The 16,754-nt window shown below is 38.7% G+C and overlaps 1 protein-coding gene across 1 annotated transcript in view; it reads left to right on the top strand.

Moving 5' to 3' along the window:
* Positions 1 to 890: 890 nt before the first annotated feature.
* The window catches only part of DCAF10 (DDB1 and CUL4 associated factor 10), a 49,227-nt gene continuing 33,363 nt past the window's right edge, over positions 891 to 16,754 (top strand). Inside the window, exon 1 of the mRNA XM_069476602.1 lies at positions 891 to 2,084. Within this exon, the coding sequence (XP_069332703.1) occupies positions 1,528 to 2,084 (557 nt within the window). The 5' untranslated portion in view covers positions 891 to 1,527. The remainder of the gene's footprint in view (positions 2,085 to 16,754) is intronic.

Consider the following 16,754-nt stretch of genomic DNA (forward strand, 5'->3'; position numbering starts at 1 on the left):
GTGGGGGCAACTTGGGGGACACCTCAGGAAGAATGACTCAAGATGCCTGCTTCTCACCTTTTTCTTAGTCAGCTCATGGACAGGAAGAACTGAGTAACTACTAACCTTCCTGGTGGGAGGACTTGCTGAATGTTCAGCCTCTGAATTTCATTCCCTTCCTCCAGAGGTCCTTCAGATCTTTCCTCACAGATGTTCCTCCACAGATCTTCCAGACTTATCTTCAAAGTCCCCAAATGTGAGCTTTCTACAACACAGCTTTTGATCAAGGCCTAGAAGAGTTGTCAGTTCTTCACTCTACCTCTCCTTGTATCTCAAGCTGTACTTTATTGAGGGCTCTGCTTCCCTTCCCAAGAAACCCCCAGTTCCCGGTAATCCTTTTCTGCAAACAAGTACTTATCCTTAAGACAGATGAGGGTTAGGCCGGGCGCGGTGGCTCACGCCTGTAATCCTAGCACTCTCGGAGGCCGAGGCGGGTGGATCGCTCAAGGTCAGGAGTTCGAGACCAGCCTGAGCAAGAGCGAGACCCCGTCTCTACTAAAAATAGAAAGAAATTATATGGACAACTAAAAATATATATATAGAAAAATTAGCCGGGCATAGTGGCACATGCCTGTAGTCCCAGCTACTCGGGAGGCTGAGGCTGTAGGATCGCTTGAGCCCAGGAGTTTGAGGTTGCTGTGAGCTAGGCTGACGCCATGGCACTCACTCTAGCCTGGGCAACAAAGTGAGACTCTGTCTCAAAAAAAAAAAAAAAAAAAGACAGATGAGGGTCTTACATCTGTGTCATGGCCTCCACGCCCTGCCTGGCAGATAAGCAGGACTCACCCTGTGCTCTATTGCTCGCAATTTGATTGAGTTTTCCAGCTCCCTTCACTTACTCCAGGCTGAATATGTGCTCCTTCCTGCAGAGAGGAAGGCTTTAGCCTCGACAAAGACTTGACCTACTGGACAGTAGCTGGGAGTTGGATAGATATTCAGGGCACCAGTAGACTCCCTTATTTTAGGCCCTGTACAGACCAGGGCTTTTTAGTGTAAAAGTTAACTTTTGCGTCCAGTGACTCTCAGGATAAGTAGGCAGTATGCCATGCCATGCCATTTACTTTGTGTGACCTGCACATAATACGGTAATTTCTACTCCCTCACTACTCTGTGCAAAATCACACCCAGCCTCACAGGACTGACTAGTCCAGTTCACTCATCCCTGGCACGCATCCACAGGTCACTGACAACTACAGACCGACTCTGCCGTACACGGTGCCCAGGCGCTAACTGCTCCATACAGCCCGGCCCCTGGCACCCTCAGTCGCTCACACGTACAGCTCCCTTCCTCCGTATCCCGGGACTCCAGCACCCGCAGCCGGCGGTGTCCCAGCTTTCCTGGTCCCCGGCGGACGGTGGCCCAGCGGCGGCGCAGGTTTCCAGCCGGCGGGGTGAGGCCGCCGCACGCCGGAAGTGGCGGCTGAGCGGGAGCGCTGAGGTGGCGGCCGGCGGGGCAGCGGCCGGGAGCGGGGGGCGGGGGCGTTGGTCATGTTTCCCTTTGGGCCTTGTAGCCCTGGAGGGGACGGGGCGACCAGAGCCGGGGCCGAGGAGCTGGCGTCCCATGGGGGGCAGGCGGCAGCCGCCAGGCCGTCCTCTCCCCCTCCCCCGCCGGCGCTGCCACAGCCCGGGGCTGACGCAACCCCTCCCCCGCCACCCGCCCGGAGCCCTCGTCGCCCCGGCGCCCCCTCGCTGTCCTCGGCCGCGCGTGCACCAGAGCTCAAGCCGCCCAGATCCCCGGAGTCCTCGGCTGCCTCCGCCCAGAGAGAGCCGTCATCGCCCTCCCCGCCGCGCCAGCGGCCCGGGGCAGACTGCAGGGCCGGGAGCCGGGGCCGGCATGGCCTCGGCGCGGGCCTGGGCGGCCCTGGCGCCAGGCTCTTTGGGTGGCTGAGAGAGCGCAGCTTGGGCCGCGGGCTGTTCGTGGACCCGGCGCGGGACAATTTCCGCACCATGACTAACCTCTATGGTTCCATCCACCCCGCGGACTCGGTGTACCTCAGCACCCGCACCCACGGTGCCGTCTTCAACCTTGAGTACTCGCCCGACGGGTAAGCGCGGCCCCTCGGAGGGCGGGTCCCAGCCCCCGCCCAGCTCTGCTGCCCGTGGACGGCCGCCCAGGACTCGCTGCCTCGGCTCGGGTCGAGGTTTGCGAGTCCGTCTGGCCTACGTGCCCCTTGGGCACTTTCTGAAGCGCCTTATCGCTATTGGAGCCCCCTTCCCAGCCTTTTGAGGTAGGCAAGCCAGACCTCATTTGCTCCCCTTCAGGACTCGGGGATAAATGCCTAAAGCTACACAGCAGGTCTTTCAAGCCAGCCCAGAGATAGGGCTTTCTGGTACATAGTAGGTGCTCAGTAAATACATTTTTAATAAATGCCCTTTTTTTTCCGTGTCACCCTAGGCGTGCGTTTTTCTCGCCTAAACTTGTGTTAAGGGTAGGGAGCCTGTAGATTTCCTGTACCCTGTTCCTAGAGTTGCCACAGGGGACAAGTGCGGTCCTTTGCTCAAGGAACATACTAAGACACCGCAGAGAGGTGCTTCTCCTGAGTTGGTCCGTTTGTGAAGTTCCCAGGCTAGACTACTACATGCTTCTGTTAAGGGTGTCCAGCTTTTTTCTCGGCTGATTAAATATTTCATGTTTAGTCTTGTTTTACTTTGAGCTATGGGAAATTTTCGAAATAATATATATATTTAAAACTTTGCCTTGTGAGTACACGTTTAACAGCAATCCGAAGAAAAATTGGCACACGGTTCTACGATGAGATGACGTTGTTAATATAATCTTAGCCCATCAAGGCTTCTGGGGCGGCAGTTACTTAGTTGTTCATTCATTGATTCCCTCAGTCAGCAAATATTGGTCGAGCACTTGCTGTTTTCCAAACACAGGAATAACAGTGCTGAGCAAAACCAGCTAATGGCACTGTTTTCATTGAGCTTGGGGCTTACTGCTTCAACTAGATGGTAAGTAACCATACTAAATAATGCATAATATATATTTACAAATTGAGATAAAGTCTTGAAGGAACCTGTTGTGGACTAGGGCATGCAAGGTTTCCCTGAGGAAGTGACACTTGAACCAAGATCAGAAAAATGAGTAGGAGGTAAATTAGCCAAAATAGGGTTGGGGACGGGATAGATGTATTTAACATGGAGACTGGTATATCAAGGGACTTATGTCCTACCTGTGGTAGGAGAGCAGCATTCCATGTTAGAGAAACTGAAAAACAACAGGTTTACAAAGCAAAAGGTTTTACTGAAGAAAGACCTAAAATGTGCTAGGAAAAGGAGCAAAGAACAGAATCAGAAATTACTGTGAGCAGGTAGACCCTATTCCAGTTCACTGATGGAAATACTTCTTCCTACTCACAAGTGCTGGGATCTCTGGGGTTTCTCCTTACAGCAGTTGGGTAGAGCTTGTAGCAGTGGATGCACTCCTAAGTAAGGGGTAAAATTGGTGAGAGGAGAAACTATTTTGCGGAAGTTCATTCATGGAGCCTCCTCTCATCCTTCCTCCAACCAAGCCCTATTCCTGAAGTTCTCTGAAAACACCAAGAGTCTGTTCCTCATAAACATTGAGTTTCTCTTTTCTCCATATCCTGGCTTATCTCCTCCCAGCCTCCTACCTATTCTTTCAAGAATTCAGAAGTAGCTATTTCTACTCTTTTGATGTGAGATTTTTAGGTAGAGGGTGGGAGGGGTAGAATGAGTTATGAAGAAGGAATTACAGGGCTTTGAGAATGAGGGATATATTATTAATACTTACAATTCTTGTTTGAATCTAGGCTGTATTTTCCCAGAAAAACATTTTTGTAAAAGATGCTAGGCATTCTGGTACTTAAAACAATTCAATAATTTTTAATTACATAATTAATATATGCTCCTTGTGGAAAACCTAGCCAATAAATAAGCAAAAAGAAGCTAAACATCACTTATGATCCCAGAGACTGAATGGATAGCCAAGGAAATTTTTCTTCATGTATATTTTAGTATAAACATGGAATCATACTGTTTTGTAGCCTGCTTTTCTTATGGTATATTGTGAACTACTTATGTTAATATATTCCTACATTATTTTAAATTTTTCATTAGCTTAAATAAAACCTCTTTGTACTAATATTTTATATTTATATCCTTAGGATAAGTCCCTAGAATGATTGCAAAAGTTATGAAAATTTATGATACCTATTGTTAAATTCCTCTGTGAAGATCATACCAATTCTCATTCCTGTATTCGAGACACACTTGAAAGTGCCTTTCTCCCCATACCCTTGGTAACATTGCATATTGCCATTATTTTTCATCTCTGTCAGGGTGATGAGTGAAAATAGTTCAATGTTTTAATTTTTCAGTATTTTTCAGCTGTTATGCCCAACATTTATGTTGGACTTAAAGTAATTTTACAGGTAGTTGATATATCTGTGTTAAATGAAATAGTTTTTTATATCCTTCAGAGGTATAAGTTAAATCAGCTTATCAGGCAGCATAACCATTGTCACTTAACAAGGACTTCTCAATACAGAGGAGGAGTGACACAGAACGTAAGGATTGAAATTATGAATTTAATAGGCACCAAACTAGAAGGAATTTGGCACTAAAAAAGAAATGAAAGAATATATGGACTAGAAGGTAATTTCTAAAGAATTCTAAAAATGTTTTAAGTGTTAACAACATTGTCAAAATAAGTGTATACCTCCTACAATGACATTTTGAAAAAGTAAATTTGATAATGTTAATAAATTAGATAATAGTATGTCAGACCTTCTCAAGCTGTCCTCTATGAGAACACATTAGGTACAGCTATAGAGAAAATTAGTATATTGGAAAATAGAAGTGAAGAAATTGTCCAGAATGCAGACCTCAGAAACATAAAGACTGAAAATATGAAGGAGGTTTAGTGACATGGAGCATAGAGAGAAAAAGCGTACCGTATATTTAGTCAGACTTCCTGAAGAAAATGAAATATAATGGAGTTGGGAAGACTATTTGAAGACATGGTAGCTGAGAAATCTACAGAATTGAAGAAAGGCACCAAGCCATGATTTAAGAAGCCCAACAAATCCAAGCAGGAATCCTCCCTAGATATAGTGAAACTGTGGGACAATAATATAAGATCTTAGAAGTTAGAGAAAAAAAGAACTCAAAGGAGAATTAGGAGAGTGATAGCCAATTAGTCATCAATTACAGTGTAAAGCCAGAGACAGTGGTCATTATTTTCAATTTGCTGGGAAAAACCTCAGACTAGATTTATACCTGACAGATGGATTCTCTGTCCTTGTCAAGAACAAAGATGAAATGAATACATATTCAGACAAGCAAGGCTGAGTGAGTTTGCCAGCAGAGTTTTTTTATTTTTATTTGGAGACAGAGTCTTGCTCTGTTGCCCTGGTAGAGTGCAGTGGTATCATTATATCTCACTGCAACCTCAAACTCCTGGGCTCAAGCGGTCCTCCTGGGACTACAGGCATGAGCCATGAATGGCTGGCTAATTTTCTATTTTTAGTAGACATCGGTTCTTGATTTTGTTCAGGCTGGTCTCAAACTCCTGACCTCAAGGAGTCCTCCCACTTTGGCCTCCCAGAGTGCTAGGATTAGAGGCATAAAGTCACCACACCCAGTCTACCCGCTGATTTTAAATAAAGGAATTCTAAATTCAGAGAGAAGGAAATTATTTTCAAATGGCAGGTCTGAGATACTAGAAGGAATGAAGAGCAAAGAAAGTGGTAAATGCGTATGTAAAACTAAATCTGATAATGTCTTTTGGAATTAACAAAGATGGAGCTAAAATAGTAGACGATAGTATATAAATTATGAGGGGATGTTTTAAGTTCCTTATGTTTTTTGAGGGAGAATTATATATATTATGATATATTAACTTCAGACTTTAATAAGTATGCATATTAAAATTTTCAAGGAACCAAAGACAAGAAAGTATATATAATTTCCAGACTAGTAGAGGAAAAAATATGAAATGAGAAAAAAAATCCCCAAAGAAGGCAAAAAAGGGAAAGAAAAAAAAAAGCATAATAAAGCACAAAGAATAGCTGAAAATAATCTAAATATTACTAGTTACAATAACTATAAAGGTACTGAATGTTCTAATTAAAAGGCAAAGATTATTAGATTACAGGGAAAAAAGTAAAAGGATTGTGGAAGATGTATCAAACACATTCTAAATAAAAGTAAGCTGGTGAACTAAATACCAGAATAAAATAGGCTTCAAGGCAAAAAAAATTATTAGAGATAGACAGTCACTTCATAATGATAAAAGCTCAATTCACCTGGATGTTTGGGCATTTGCCTAGGGAATTTTTTTTTTTTTTTTTTTTTTTTGGTGGAGACAGAGTCTCTTTCCCTTGTCCCAGGTAGAGTGCAGTGGCATCGTCATAGCTCACTGCAACCTCAAACTCCTGGGCTCCAGTGATCCCTCCTGCCTCAGCCTCCTGAGTAGCTGGGATTACAGGTGAGCGCCACTGTACTGGCTAATTTTTCTACTTGTGGTAGAGACAGAGTCTCGCTCTTGCTCAGGCTGGTGTGGAACTCCTGACCTCAAGGGATCCTCCTGCCTTGGTCTCCTAGAGTGCTAGGATTACAGGCATGAGCCACCAGGACTGGCCTCGCCTAGGGATTTAAATGAGTCTAAACTTGAATGACCTTTAGATTTAAAATGTATACATCAAAATTTAATAACTTTAAGGGAGAAAACAGGGAAATTTATCATCATAGGGAAAGATTTCAGTGCACCTCAGTTAATCAGGCAAACACAAACATAAGGATATACAAGATATGAAGAGCACCATTTAAAATCTTGCTTTTAAGGGCTCTTATAGGCTGCATTCAGGCCTGATATTCAGCTGGTACACATTGGCTCAGGTGTACCAATTGTTAAAATGCACATGTCCATAGTAGTTGAATAGTTACTGCGGAAGCCTGTTAAGTGTCATCCTAATTACTTCAGCACCTTCCTTGGGACTTCCCAGAGTAATCCATTATACAGCAACTAAAGAATTAAGAATCGACACAGCAAGAGACCATCAACAAACATCTCACTGCAGAACTATAGGCCAGCATCCATTGTGAGTGCTCCTCACGCACGCCTGGCACTCTCCCACACACACAGAATCCATAGGCAGATGCCCAGTGACCATCGAGTTTCCCAGAGGGCAAGGCTGCCTACCTTTCTCAAGTCACTTTCACATGGCCACTTGTGGGAACTACAACCTCTGGCGACATACAGAGAAATTCAGTCAAATGAATAGTACTGTGCTACTACAGTTATCCAAACATTAACTCTCTTGGCACAGTGTGTACTGCATGGCAGGATAGAATCTACAGCAGATGAATGAGGCCTATGGGGATGGTTTGTGGATGAATAACTCCTGGGATGCAGATCCTTAATTTTCATTCCTGTTGAATTTTACCATTATTTAATGGGATAAGTTTGCCAAGACCCACTGAATACCTGCTTACCACAGATAATAATAAAACTCATTTTATTAATGAAAATGACTACGAAAAAAATTCTTTTTCTCTGTACCAGTCCCATTTAGTTGGGGGAACTGAGAAGCAGAACGGTCATTAAACAAAGGTTTTGTACCTTGGTGTATGTATGCTTTTAACTTCCATACTACGTTACCTTTCCTTTGAATCGAGGGAATAGGTTTGAGATAAATATGATATATCACTGAGTTATTTTTGTGACTTGGTTATTAATACAATTAAACACATTGAATATACGAAATTAACAATAGGCATTCTAAAGGCTAAAAGTATTTTCAATATACTTCAGCAAAAGCTGAAAAGAAGATTTAGCCCCGTGAACATTTCTGTTGATGTTAATAGAGATTTTTGTTTTTCACTTTTCTTGACTTTTCAGTTTTCAAGTTACTTAATGACTATCAATTTAATATGTCAATTCATGGTTCAGAAAAGGGCTTCTGGGTCAAATTAGAGATGATGGCTACAATTTCTAAAAATTAATAAATGGAAATTGCTAGAATAATTTGATGAAAAATTTGAGCTATAGCTAATATCATTTGGCAAGTATTTTTACAATCTGTATAGATCAGTTTATTTAGAAAATGTTTTTAAATTTTGTTCATGTTAAGTTATATTACCATTGAATATTTAACCTTTTAAAATATCATATTTAATTATGTGTAACTCATGCTTATTTTTTTCAAACACAAGAAACATTTACAAAATTTTCACTTATAAGGCCATAAATTTCAAAAAATTTGTGTTGTACAGAATACGCTTTCTCACCACAGTGAGAAAATAAATAAAAAGATAACTAGAAAAATCTCATGTATTTTAAGAAACATTTATAAATAATTCATAGGTCAAAGAAGAAATTATAAGGGAAATAAAAAATGTTACTGTGAATGTGCCTGATCTTATCCTGCAAGCTAAGCAGAGTCAGCCCTGGTTAGTACATGGATGGGAGAAATGTTTATAGCTAAATGATAATGTAAGTGGCACATGTCTCAAAACTTGTGAGATGTAAGTAAAACAGTACTTAGTAGGAAAATTACAGTCTTTGAATTAATAAACTGGAAAGGAAGACAAGGAAAGTTAACAAGCTAAATATTCATCTCAAGAAAGAGAATAGCAAACTTATTTGCAAATAATAGCCAAGTATATCTATAGCAAGCAGAAGGAAATATAGTAAAAAAAAAAAAGTTGAAATTAGTGAAATAAAAAAAATCAATAGACATAACAAGGAGAAAAGTTTGTCTTTGAAAAGACTTATGAAAAACACTCATGTCAATGATCAACAAAACACAAACAATTTCAGAATGAAAAGGGGGACAACTTCAGGTCCAAGAGGTAGAGATTGTAGCTTTCCAGAAGTAGCAGTCTTAGTGGCTTGAACCAATCCTCTAATTGAGAATAATCAGAGAAACCTGGGGAAATATTAGGCTGGGCACAGTGGCTCACACCTGTAATCCTAGCACTCTGGGAGGCTGAAGTGGGAGGATTGCTTAAATTTAGGAGTTCCAGACCAGCCTGAGCAAGAGGGAGACCCTGTCTCTACTAAAAATAGCAAAAATTAGCTGGGTGTGGTGGCATGCCTCTCTAGTCTCAGCTACTTGGGAAGCTGAGGCAGAAGAATTGCTGGAACCCAGGAGTTTGAGGTTGCTGTGAGCTAGGCTGACACCATGGCACTCTAGCCCTGGCAACAGAGCAAGATTCTGTCTGAAAACAAACAAACAAAAAAACTTGGAGAAATATTAAATATTTAATGTAAGATATAAAAAGCTTATGTTTAAAGGGATTGAAGAATTATCAGGGCAGGCAATAAAGAAATTGCAGGATGAAAATCTATAAAATAGGGAAGCCATAGATGTGAGCCCAGCATTTGAGGTCACTTTTCTCTGAGAGACATCTGTCAATTTCAAAAGCGGCAGCAAAGAGACTATTCTGAATAGAGTTTCTAATGGACTCATAGAGTAGGCTGGATGAGATGATTTAAATTGCACTTTAGGATCTGACAGGGAGAAGACTTCTGGGTGAAACCCCAAAAATATGTACCCTAGGACTAGGGGTGAATCAGGAATAGATGGTACTCATAGGGACTAAAGGCCAGCTTCAAATCAACTTTAAGAAGTTCTTAGATTACAGGCACCTCAAATGTAGCCTGCTTGCCATAATTAAATGTGAATCTTTTCTGGAAGAAGATAATATCATCCAATGCTTTAAATTATCTCTATAATTGTTTATATATAGTGATGGGCATTCAATAAAAAGTAACCAGGCAAATAAGGAGATTAGTTGTCTTAAACCCAAGAGAATCAATACATGATAGAACTAGCCCCACAGGAGATCTGACATTGAAACTTTATTCATGGCTGGGCGTGGTGGCTCACGCCAGTAATCCTAGCACTCTGGGAGGCCGAAGCAGGAGGATTGCTCAAGGTCAGGAGTTCGAGACCAGCCTGAGCAAGAGCGAGACCCTGTCTCTACTAAAAATAGAAAGAAATTATCTGGACAGCTAAAAATATAGAGAGAAAAAAATTAGCCAGGCATGATGGCACATGCTTGTAGTCCTAGCTACTCAGGAGGCTGAGGCAGAAGGATTGCTTAAGCCCAGGAGTTTGAGGTTGCTGTGAGCTAGGCTAACGCCATGGCACTCCAGCCCGGGCAACAGAGCAAGACTCTGTCTCAAAAAAAAAAAAAAAAAAAAAAACCCACAACAATTTTATTCAGTATGTTCAAGGAATTAAAAGATAAGATGGAGAAATTTAGCAGAGAACTAGAAGCTATAAAAATGAAAAAACAGGCCGGGCGCGGTGGCTCACGCCTGTAATCCTAGCACTCTGGGAGGCCGAGGCGGGTGGATCGCTCGAGGTCAGGAGTTCAAGACCAGCCTGAGCAAGAGTGAGACCCCGTCTCTACTAAAAATAGAAAGAAATTATATGGACAACTAAAATATATACATAGAAAAAATTAGCCGGGCATGGTGGCGCATGCCTGTAGTCCCAGCTACTCGGGAGGCTGAGGCAGTAGGATCGCTTAAGTCCAGGAGTTTGAGGTGGTTGTGAGTTAGACTGACGCCATGGCACTCACTCTAGCCCGGGCAACAGAGTGAGACTCTGTCTAAAAAAAAAAAAAAAAAGGAAAAAACATACAAATTCTAGAATCGAAAAGTATAGTAACTGATAAGAATGCACTGGACGATTTAACCACAGACTAGGCACAGCTGAAGGATTTGTGAGCTTGAGACTAGATTGGAAAAAAAATACAGAATAAAGCTCAGATTCACTAATATGGGACATAGAGATTAAATATATATCATAAGACAGCGAAAAAGTCATATAAATGTAACACAGAAGGAGGTGTTAGAATGGGGATGAAGCAATATTTGAGGAGATAATGGCTGAGAATTTTAAAAATTGACAAAAGACATCATATATTGAAGAAGAGCTTTAAATCCCACGCAAGAGAAAGAACCACACTTAGGTACAAGAGTAAAGCTGCTAAAAACAAAATGAAGCATACACATGCGCAAAGACAAAGAGAAAACCTTAAATGCAGGTAGAGGAAAAAGATGGATTACTTTCAAACGCACAAAAAGAGATCTAAGTTCATTGCCAAAACAATGGAAGTCAGGAGACAATAGATGCAATCTTCAAAGTGCTGAAAGAAAATAATTGCCTACCTAGGATTTTATATCCAAATCTATCAAGAATAAAAGTAAAGAAATTTTCAGACATAAATATTGAGAGAATTCACCACTGTCACATCTACACAGAAAGAAGTAACAAAAATTATTCTTTAGAGGGAAGCAAAATTTTATCTCAGATGGAGGATCAGAGGTATAGGAAGAAATGAAAAGAACAGAAAAAGTAAATATATGTGTAAATCAAAATGAGTGTTAACTTATAAAACAAGACTTTTTAGTGGAACATGAAATTTATATATAAATTATACCTCAAAAATTAAATATTAGGGTGGTTTAAAGGGAGTTGGAAGTGAGCTAAGGTTCTTGCATCATCGAAGAAGTGATAGAAGTAATAATTTGTACTTTGCTTTAAAAAACTGATGCATGGGCTGGCTGCAGTGGCTCACTCCTGTAATCCTAGCATTTTGGGAGGCTGAGGCGGGAGAATTGCTTGAGGTGGGAAGTTTGAGATCAGCCTGGGCAATATAGCAAGACCTCTGCTCTACAAAAATTTTTTTAACAAATTAGCTAGGAGTGGTGGCATGTGCCAGTAGTCCCAGCTACATGGGATGCTGAGGCAGGAGGATCACTTGAGCCCAGGAGTCTGGGGTTATAGTGAGCTATGATGGTGCCTACTGCACTCCAGCCTGGGCGACAGAGCAAGACCCTGTCTGTTTAAAAAGAAAAAAGTTGATGCATGATGTATTCACTAAAAGAATACTATTCACTAAAAGAATAGTAAAAGAAGGTATATTTAAATATATACCTATAAAATTAAATGTATAAGGTATATTTAAATATAGACTATATAGGGGGAAATAAGTACACTAAAATTTTAAGAGCAAGAAAGAAGATGAAATGGACATAGAACAGACAGAGCAAATGGAAAGGAAATTCTAAGATGGCAGCTTTAAACTCAAAGATTACTAATAATTACATTAAAGGTAAATCGATTGAGACAATGTTTGTCAGATCAGATTTTTAAAAACTTCTTACAGAAGACATACCTGAACTGTAAGGAGACAGAAAATTTTAAAGTAAAAGAATGTCAAGGCATACCATTGCTAGCATTAATTAAATGAAAGTTGGTGTGCTCTATTAATATCAAAACACAAAAGGCAAATTCATATAATTTCCAAGGATTGAGATTGAGCAGGGTGTGTTCTTCAATGAAAGTACAAGAAATAAATAACTAGAAAATTTCTTTGTTTGGAAATACCCTTTTAAATAACTTGTGAGTCAAAGAAGAAATCACAATATAAGTTATACAAATATTTGATGAAAATACTGTATATCAGGATTTGTGCAATTGCAGCTAAAACCATGAAAAATCCATAACCCTAAATGCATGTATTGGAAAAGAAGAAAGGCTGAAAGTCAGTAAGCTAAGTACGCATCCATCTCAAGAACTTCAAAACAGAATAGCAATTTACACCCAAAGAAGGTAAAAAGGAATAAGATCAGAGTACAGTTTAACCACTTTGTAAACTATTTGTCACTGTCTTCTAAATGATCAAACTAGTACCTATAATTCAATTTTACTCTTAGTATATAGCCAACAGAAATGTATACATAAGTATTGCAGGACATGTACAAGAATTTAAAGCAACCTTATTTATAATGTTTATAATTTACAAATGTCCATCAACAGTAGAATGTATAAATTGTATTTGTACAGTGGAATAACACTCATTAATGAGAATGCCAGAGTGCTAGTGACCACATGGATGAATCTCATAAAACATAATGTGCAAAATAAGCCAGTCATAAAAGAATTCATACTCTATTCTTTTACTAAAAGTTTTTTTAAAGGCAATATTAGAAGTCAGTAATGGTGGTTACTTTTGGAAGTAGAGGCATTAGTGATTAAGAAGTGGCAGAAAGGGAGCTTCTGAAATGTCGGTAGCTTTCTATTTGACCTACATGATGATTACATGAGTGTATTCCATTTTGGATTATTCACTGTGATGCATTCATATGGTTTGTGCAGTTTTCTGGATGTATTTCATACTTCAATTTTAAAAGTTTAAAAGTAGAAATAGAAGATATTGTGACTGATTTTATGCCAATAAAATTTTAAACTTCAATTATACAGGCCAATTCCTAGAAAAGTAGAAATTACCAAAACTGACAATTGTAAAAGATTCGAAAGCCTAGATAGTGCTATAATCATTAATACTGCCTCAGTAGTTAGGTCCAGATGGTTTTATAGACAATAACAAGGATCAGTCTTCAACTCATTTTATGATGTTAGCATAAGCTTTATACAAAACAAGAACAGCATAAGAATGCAAAGTTACCATTCAGTCGCACTGAAGAAAATAGATGGAAAAACCCTAAACAAAATATTAGCCAACTGAATCTAGCAATGTTGTAGAAATAAAAGATTGATTTGAAATTAGAAAATAAAGTTAGTGTAAATCACTACAATAATATATTGAAGGAAAAAATACTGGACTATCTCAATAAATGGTGAAAAATAACTTGCACAATTTGAGATGTATTCATGAAAAAAAAAAAAAAAAAGAACCTAGCAAAATTGAAGTAGAAGAGAACTTCCCTTAATCCAGTAATAGGAATCTGCCTGCAAAACCTACAGCAAACATTATACTTAATGGTGAAGTGTTGAATGTATTCTTGCAGATCCAGGAACAAGACAAGAGTGCCTGCTGTTAATATTTCTGTTCAACATTATTCTGAAAGTCCTAGCCAGTGTAGTGGAAGAAGAGAAGGGAAAAAGTTTTTTAAAAAAAGAACAAAGCAATTATTTGTAGATGATATGATTGTCAACAAAGAAATCCAAAATAATCTACAAAGTATTAAAATAGTAAGATTGATGGATAATATTAAAAAAACAGTTACATTTTTATATACCAGCAATAAAAAAAGGAAAATTTTAAAAAGAACGTTTAGAAAAAATCCAAAAAATATCAAGTACCCAAGATTTTTTTTTTTTTTTTTTGAGACAGAGTCTTGCTCTGTTGCCCAGGCTACAGTGCCATGGCTTTAGCCTAGCTCACAGCAACCTCAAACTCTTGGGCTCAAGCAATCCTCCTACCTCAGCCTCCTGAGTAGCTGGGACTACAGGTGCATACCACCATGCCCAGCTAATTTTTTCTATTTTTAGCAGGGACAGGGTCTCACTCTTGCTCAGGCTGGTTTCAAACTCCTGAGCTCAAGCGATCCTCCCACCTTGGCATTCCAAAGTGCTAGGATTACAAGTGTGAGCCACTGCGCTTGGCCTAGTACCCAGGATTAAGTCTAACAAAAAATAGGCATGGCCCATGTGGAGAAAACTGTAAAACTTTATTGAGAGAATTACAGAAGATTTAAATAAATGGAGCTATACTGTATACATGGATTGGAAGACTCCATACTGTAAAGATACCAATTCTATCCAAACTTTTCTGTAGATTTAATGCAATCTCAATTAAAATCTGCAGCTGGATTTTGTGTGTATGTGTACATAAATTGATAAGTTGATTCTAAATGTATAAGGATGGTCAAAGATTTCAGAATTGCTAAGATACTCTTGCTAAGAAAATTTTGAATGTGTTGGAAAATGTACATATTACTAGATGAGGTGATTTAATATCATATAAATTCTACCCAAGTAATCTGTAAAATCAGTGCATTACAATAAAAATCCCAACAAGATTTTTTAGCAGGACTTGACATGCTATATATAGAATTTATTTGAAGAGAAAGCATGATATTAGCCAAGAAAAAGTGTTTTAAAGCAAATGAGAGAGTTTTGCTTTGCTGCATAGCAAATTTACTATAAACTTTTTAGAAATTAATATAATGTGTTATTGCACAGAATATAATATAGAGTCCAAAAACAAAACTTACATACGATAAAGATGGCATTACAAACCAAGGAGAAAAGGATAGGCTTTGATATTGGGACAAATTATATCCATTAAAAAATATATATATATATATCAGGCCAAGCGGGGTAGCTCACGCCTGTAATCCTAGCACCTTCAGAGGTTGAGGCGGGAGAATTGCTTGAGGTCAGGAGTTTGAGATTGCAGTGAGCTATAATGATGCCATTGCACTCTACCCAGGGCAGCAGAGCGAGACAGTGTCTCAAAAAAAAAAATATATATATGTGTGTGTGTGTGTGTGTGTGTGTGTGTATCATACCATGCACAAAAATATAATTGGATTAAAACAAAACATTAACTACCAGTTATATAGATGTCTTATTTATAATACAATGTTTAAGGTTAAAAATCTCCTAGAATTATTGATTCATTTACTTATGCACAAAAGGAGAAAAGTTCATTTCAGGGTTCTTCTGACTGAAAAAGAAATGGCTACTTATGTATCTTCAAAATTACAGATACTAATATGAATATTTTTACTCATGATGACCAACTAGCATAAAAATTCTTCAGATATTTTTAAACTCTGAAGTCCATATATCTCAAAAAAGGGTTTATGGAGATACCCTGTAAAGGACAATTCTATGTTTACTAAATATGGAAAAGATTTCAATGTAATAGATGTGTTTTCATCTCCCACCTTATCTAAAAAGTTTGTTATAAATAGAAAAGTTTGGCTATTTAAAATTCTATCTTATGCACTTTCATCTTATGTGTATAAAATTCTGTTTGTTATTGGAACTGTAAATTGGGAAGACCTGAGGTTTCAAAGACTCAGGATTTCATTTGCTAGATCTGAATCTGAAAGAGCAATGCCCGCAGAAATCTAAGACTTAATAAAAAGAAAAGACAATAGATTTTCACAAATCAAAATGAGGTTTGTAAAGGGTTTACAAAAATATAACTTTGCAATGTAGAAGGACTGAAATGAGAAAAAACTAAAAAATTATAAAGGAAAAGATTGATAATTTAACTGTTCTGATAGGACATGTACCAGATCTTTTCCAGTACATTTTATAGATATTGATGAAGAAATATATAATTTGGTTGTATATGATTCCCCCCCCCCAAGTTGTCTCATCTATGCATGTTTTTTGGTAAGCAACTGTTCTCATTTATTTTTTTCCCTTATTTTTATAGATTTAGAGGATACAAGTATAGTTTTGTTACATGGATATATTGCATAGTGGTGAAGTCTGGGCTTTTAGTGTAGCCATGCCCCAGCTTTTCTCATTTAAAAATATGTTTTGGGGTTCTTTCATATCCATATAAAGATACCCTTTCCTTTTTAACTTCTGCACAGTATTTCAAATTATTATGTAGCAAGGGTTATATAATCAATCATTCCCTCTTTCATGTTCATTTGTTACTTTCAATGTCTCTTTTTTATAATGGAGCATATCTTTGTATATGTTTCTTTGTGTTTATAAATGATTATGTCTTTAGATTAAATTCCCAGAAAAAATTGCTGAGTCAAAAGATATGCCCATGTAAAATTTTGATAGATAATTTAGAGGTGCTCTCAAAACATAAGCTGTACCTGTTTATGCTCCACCGTAATGTATAAGAGAGAGTACCATTTCCTACTACTCTTGTCAACCTTGGATAATATCAATCTTTTAAATTTGCTACTGATATGGGCAAAAAAAAGTTATTCATCTATAGCTTGT

The sequence above is a fragment of the Eulemur rufifrons genome, chromosome 7 (genome assembly GCF_041146395.1).
Source record: "Eulemur rufifrons isolate Redbay chromosome 7, OSU_ERuf_1, whole genome shotgun sequence".
Classification (NCBI taxonomy): domain Eukaryota; kingdom Metazoa; phylum Chordata; class Mammalia; order Primates; family Lemuridae; genus Eulemur; species Eulemur rufifrons.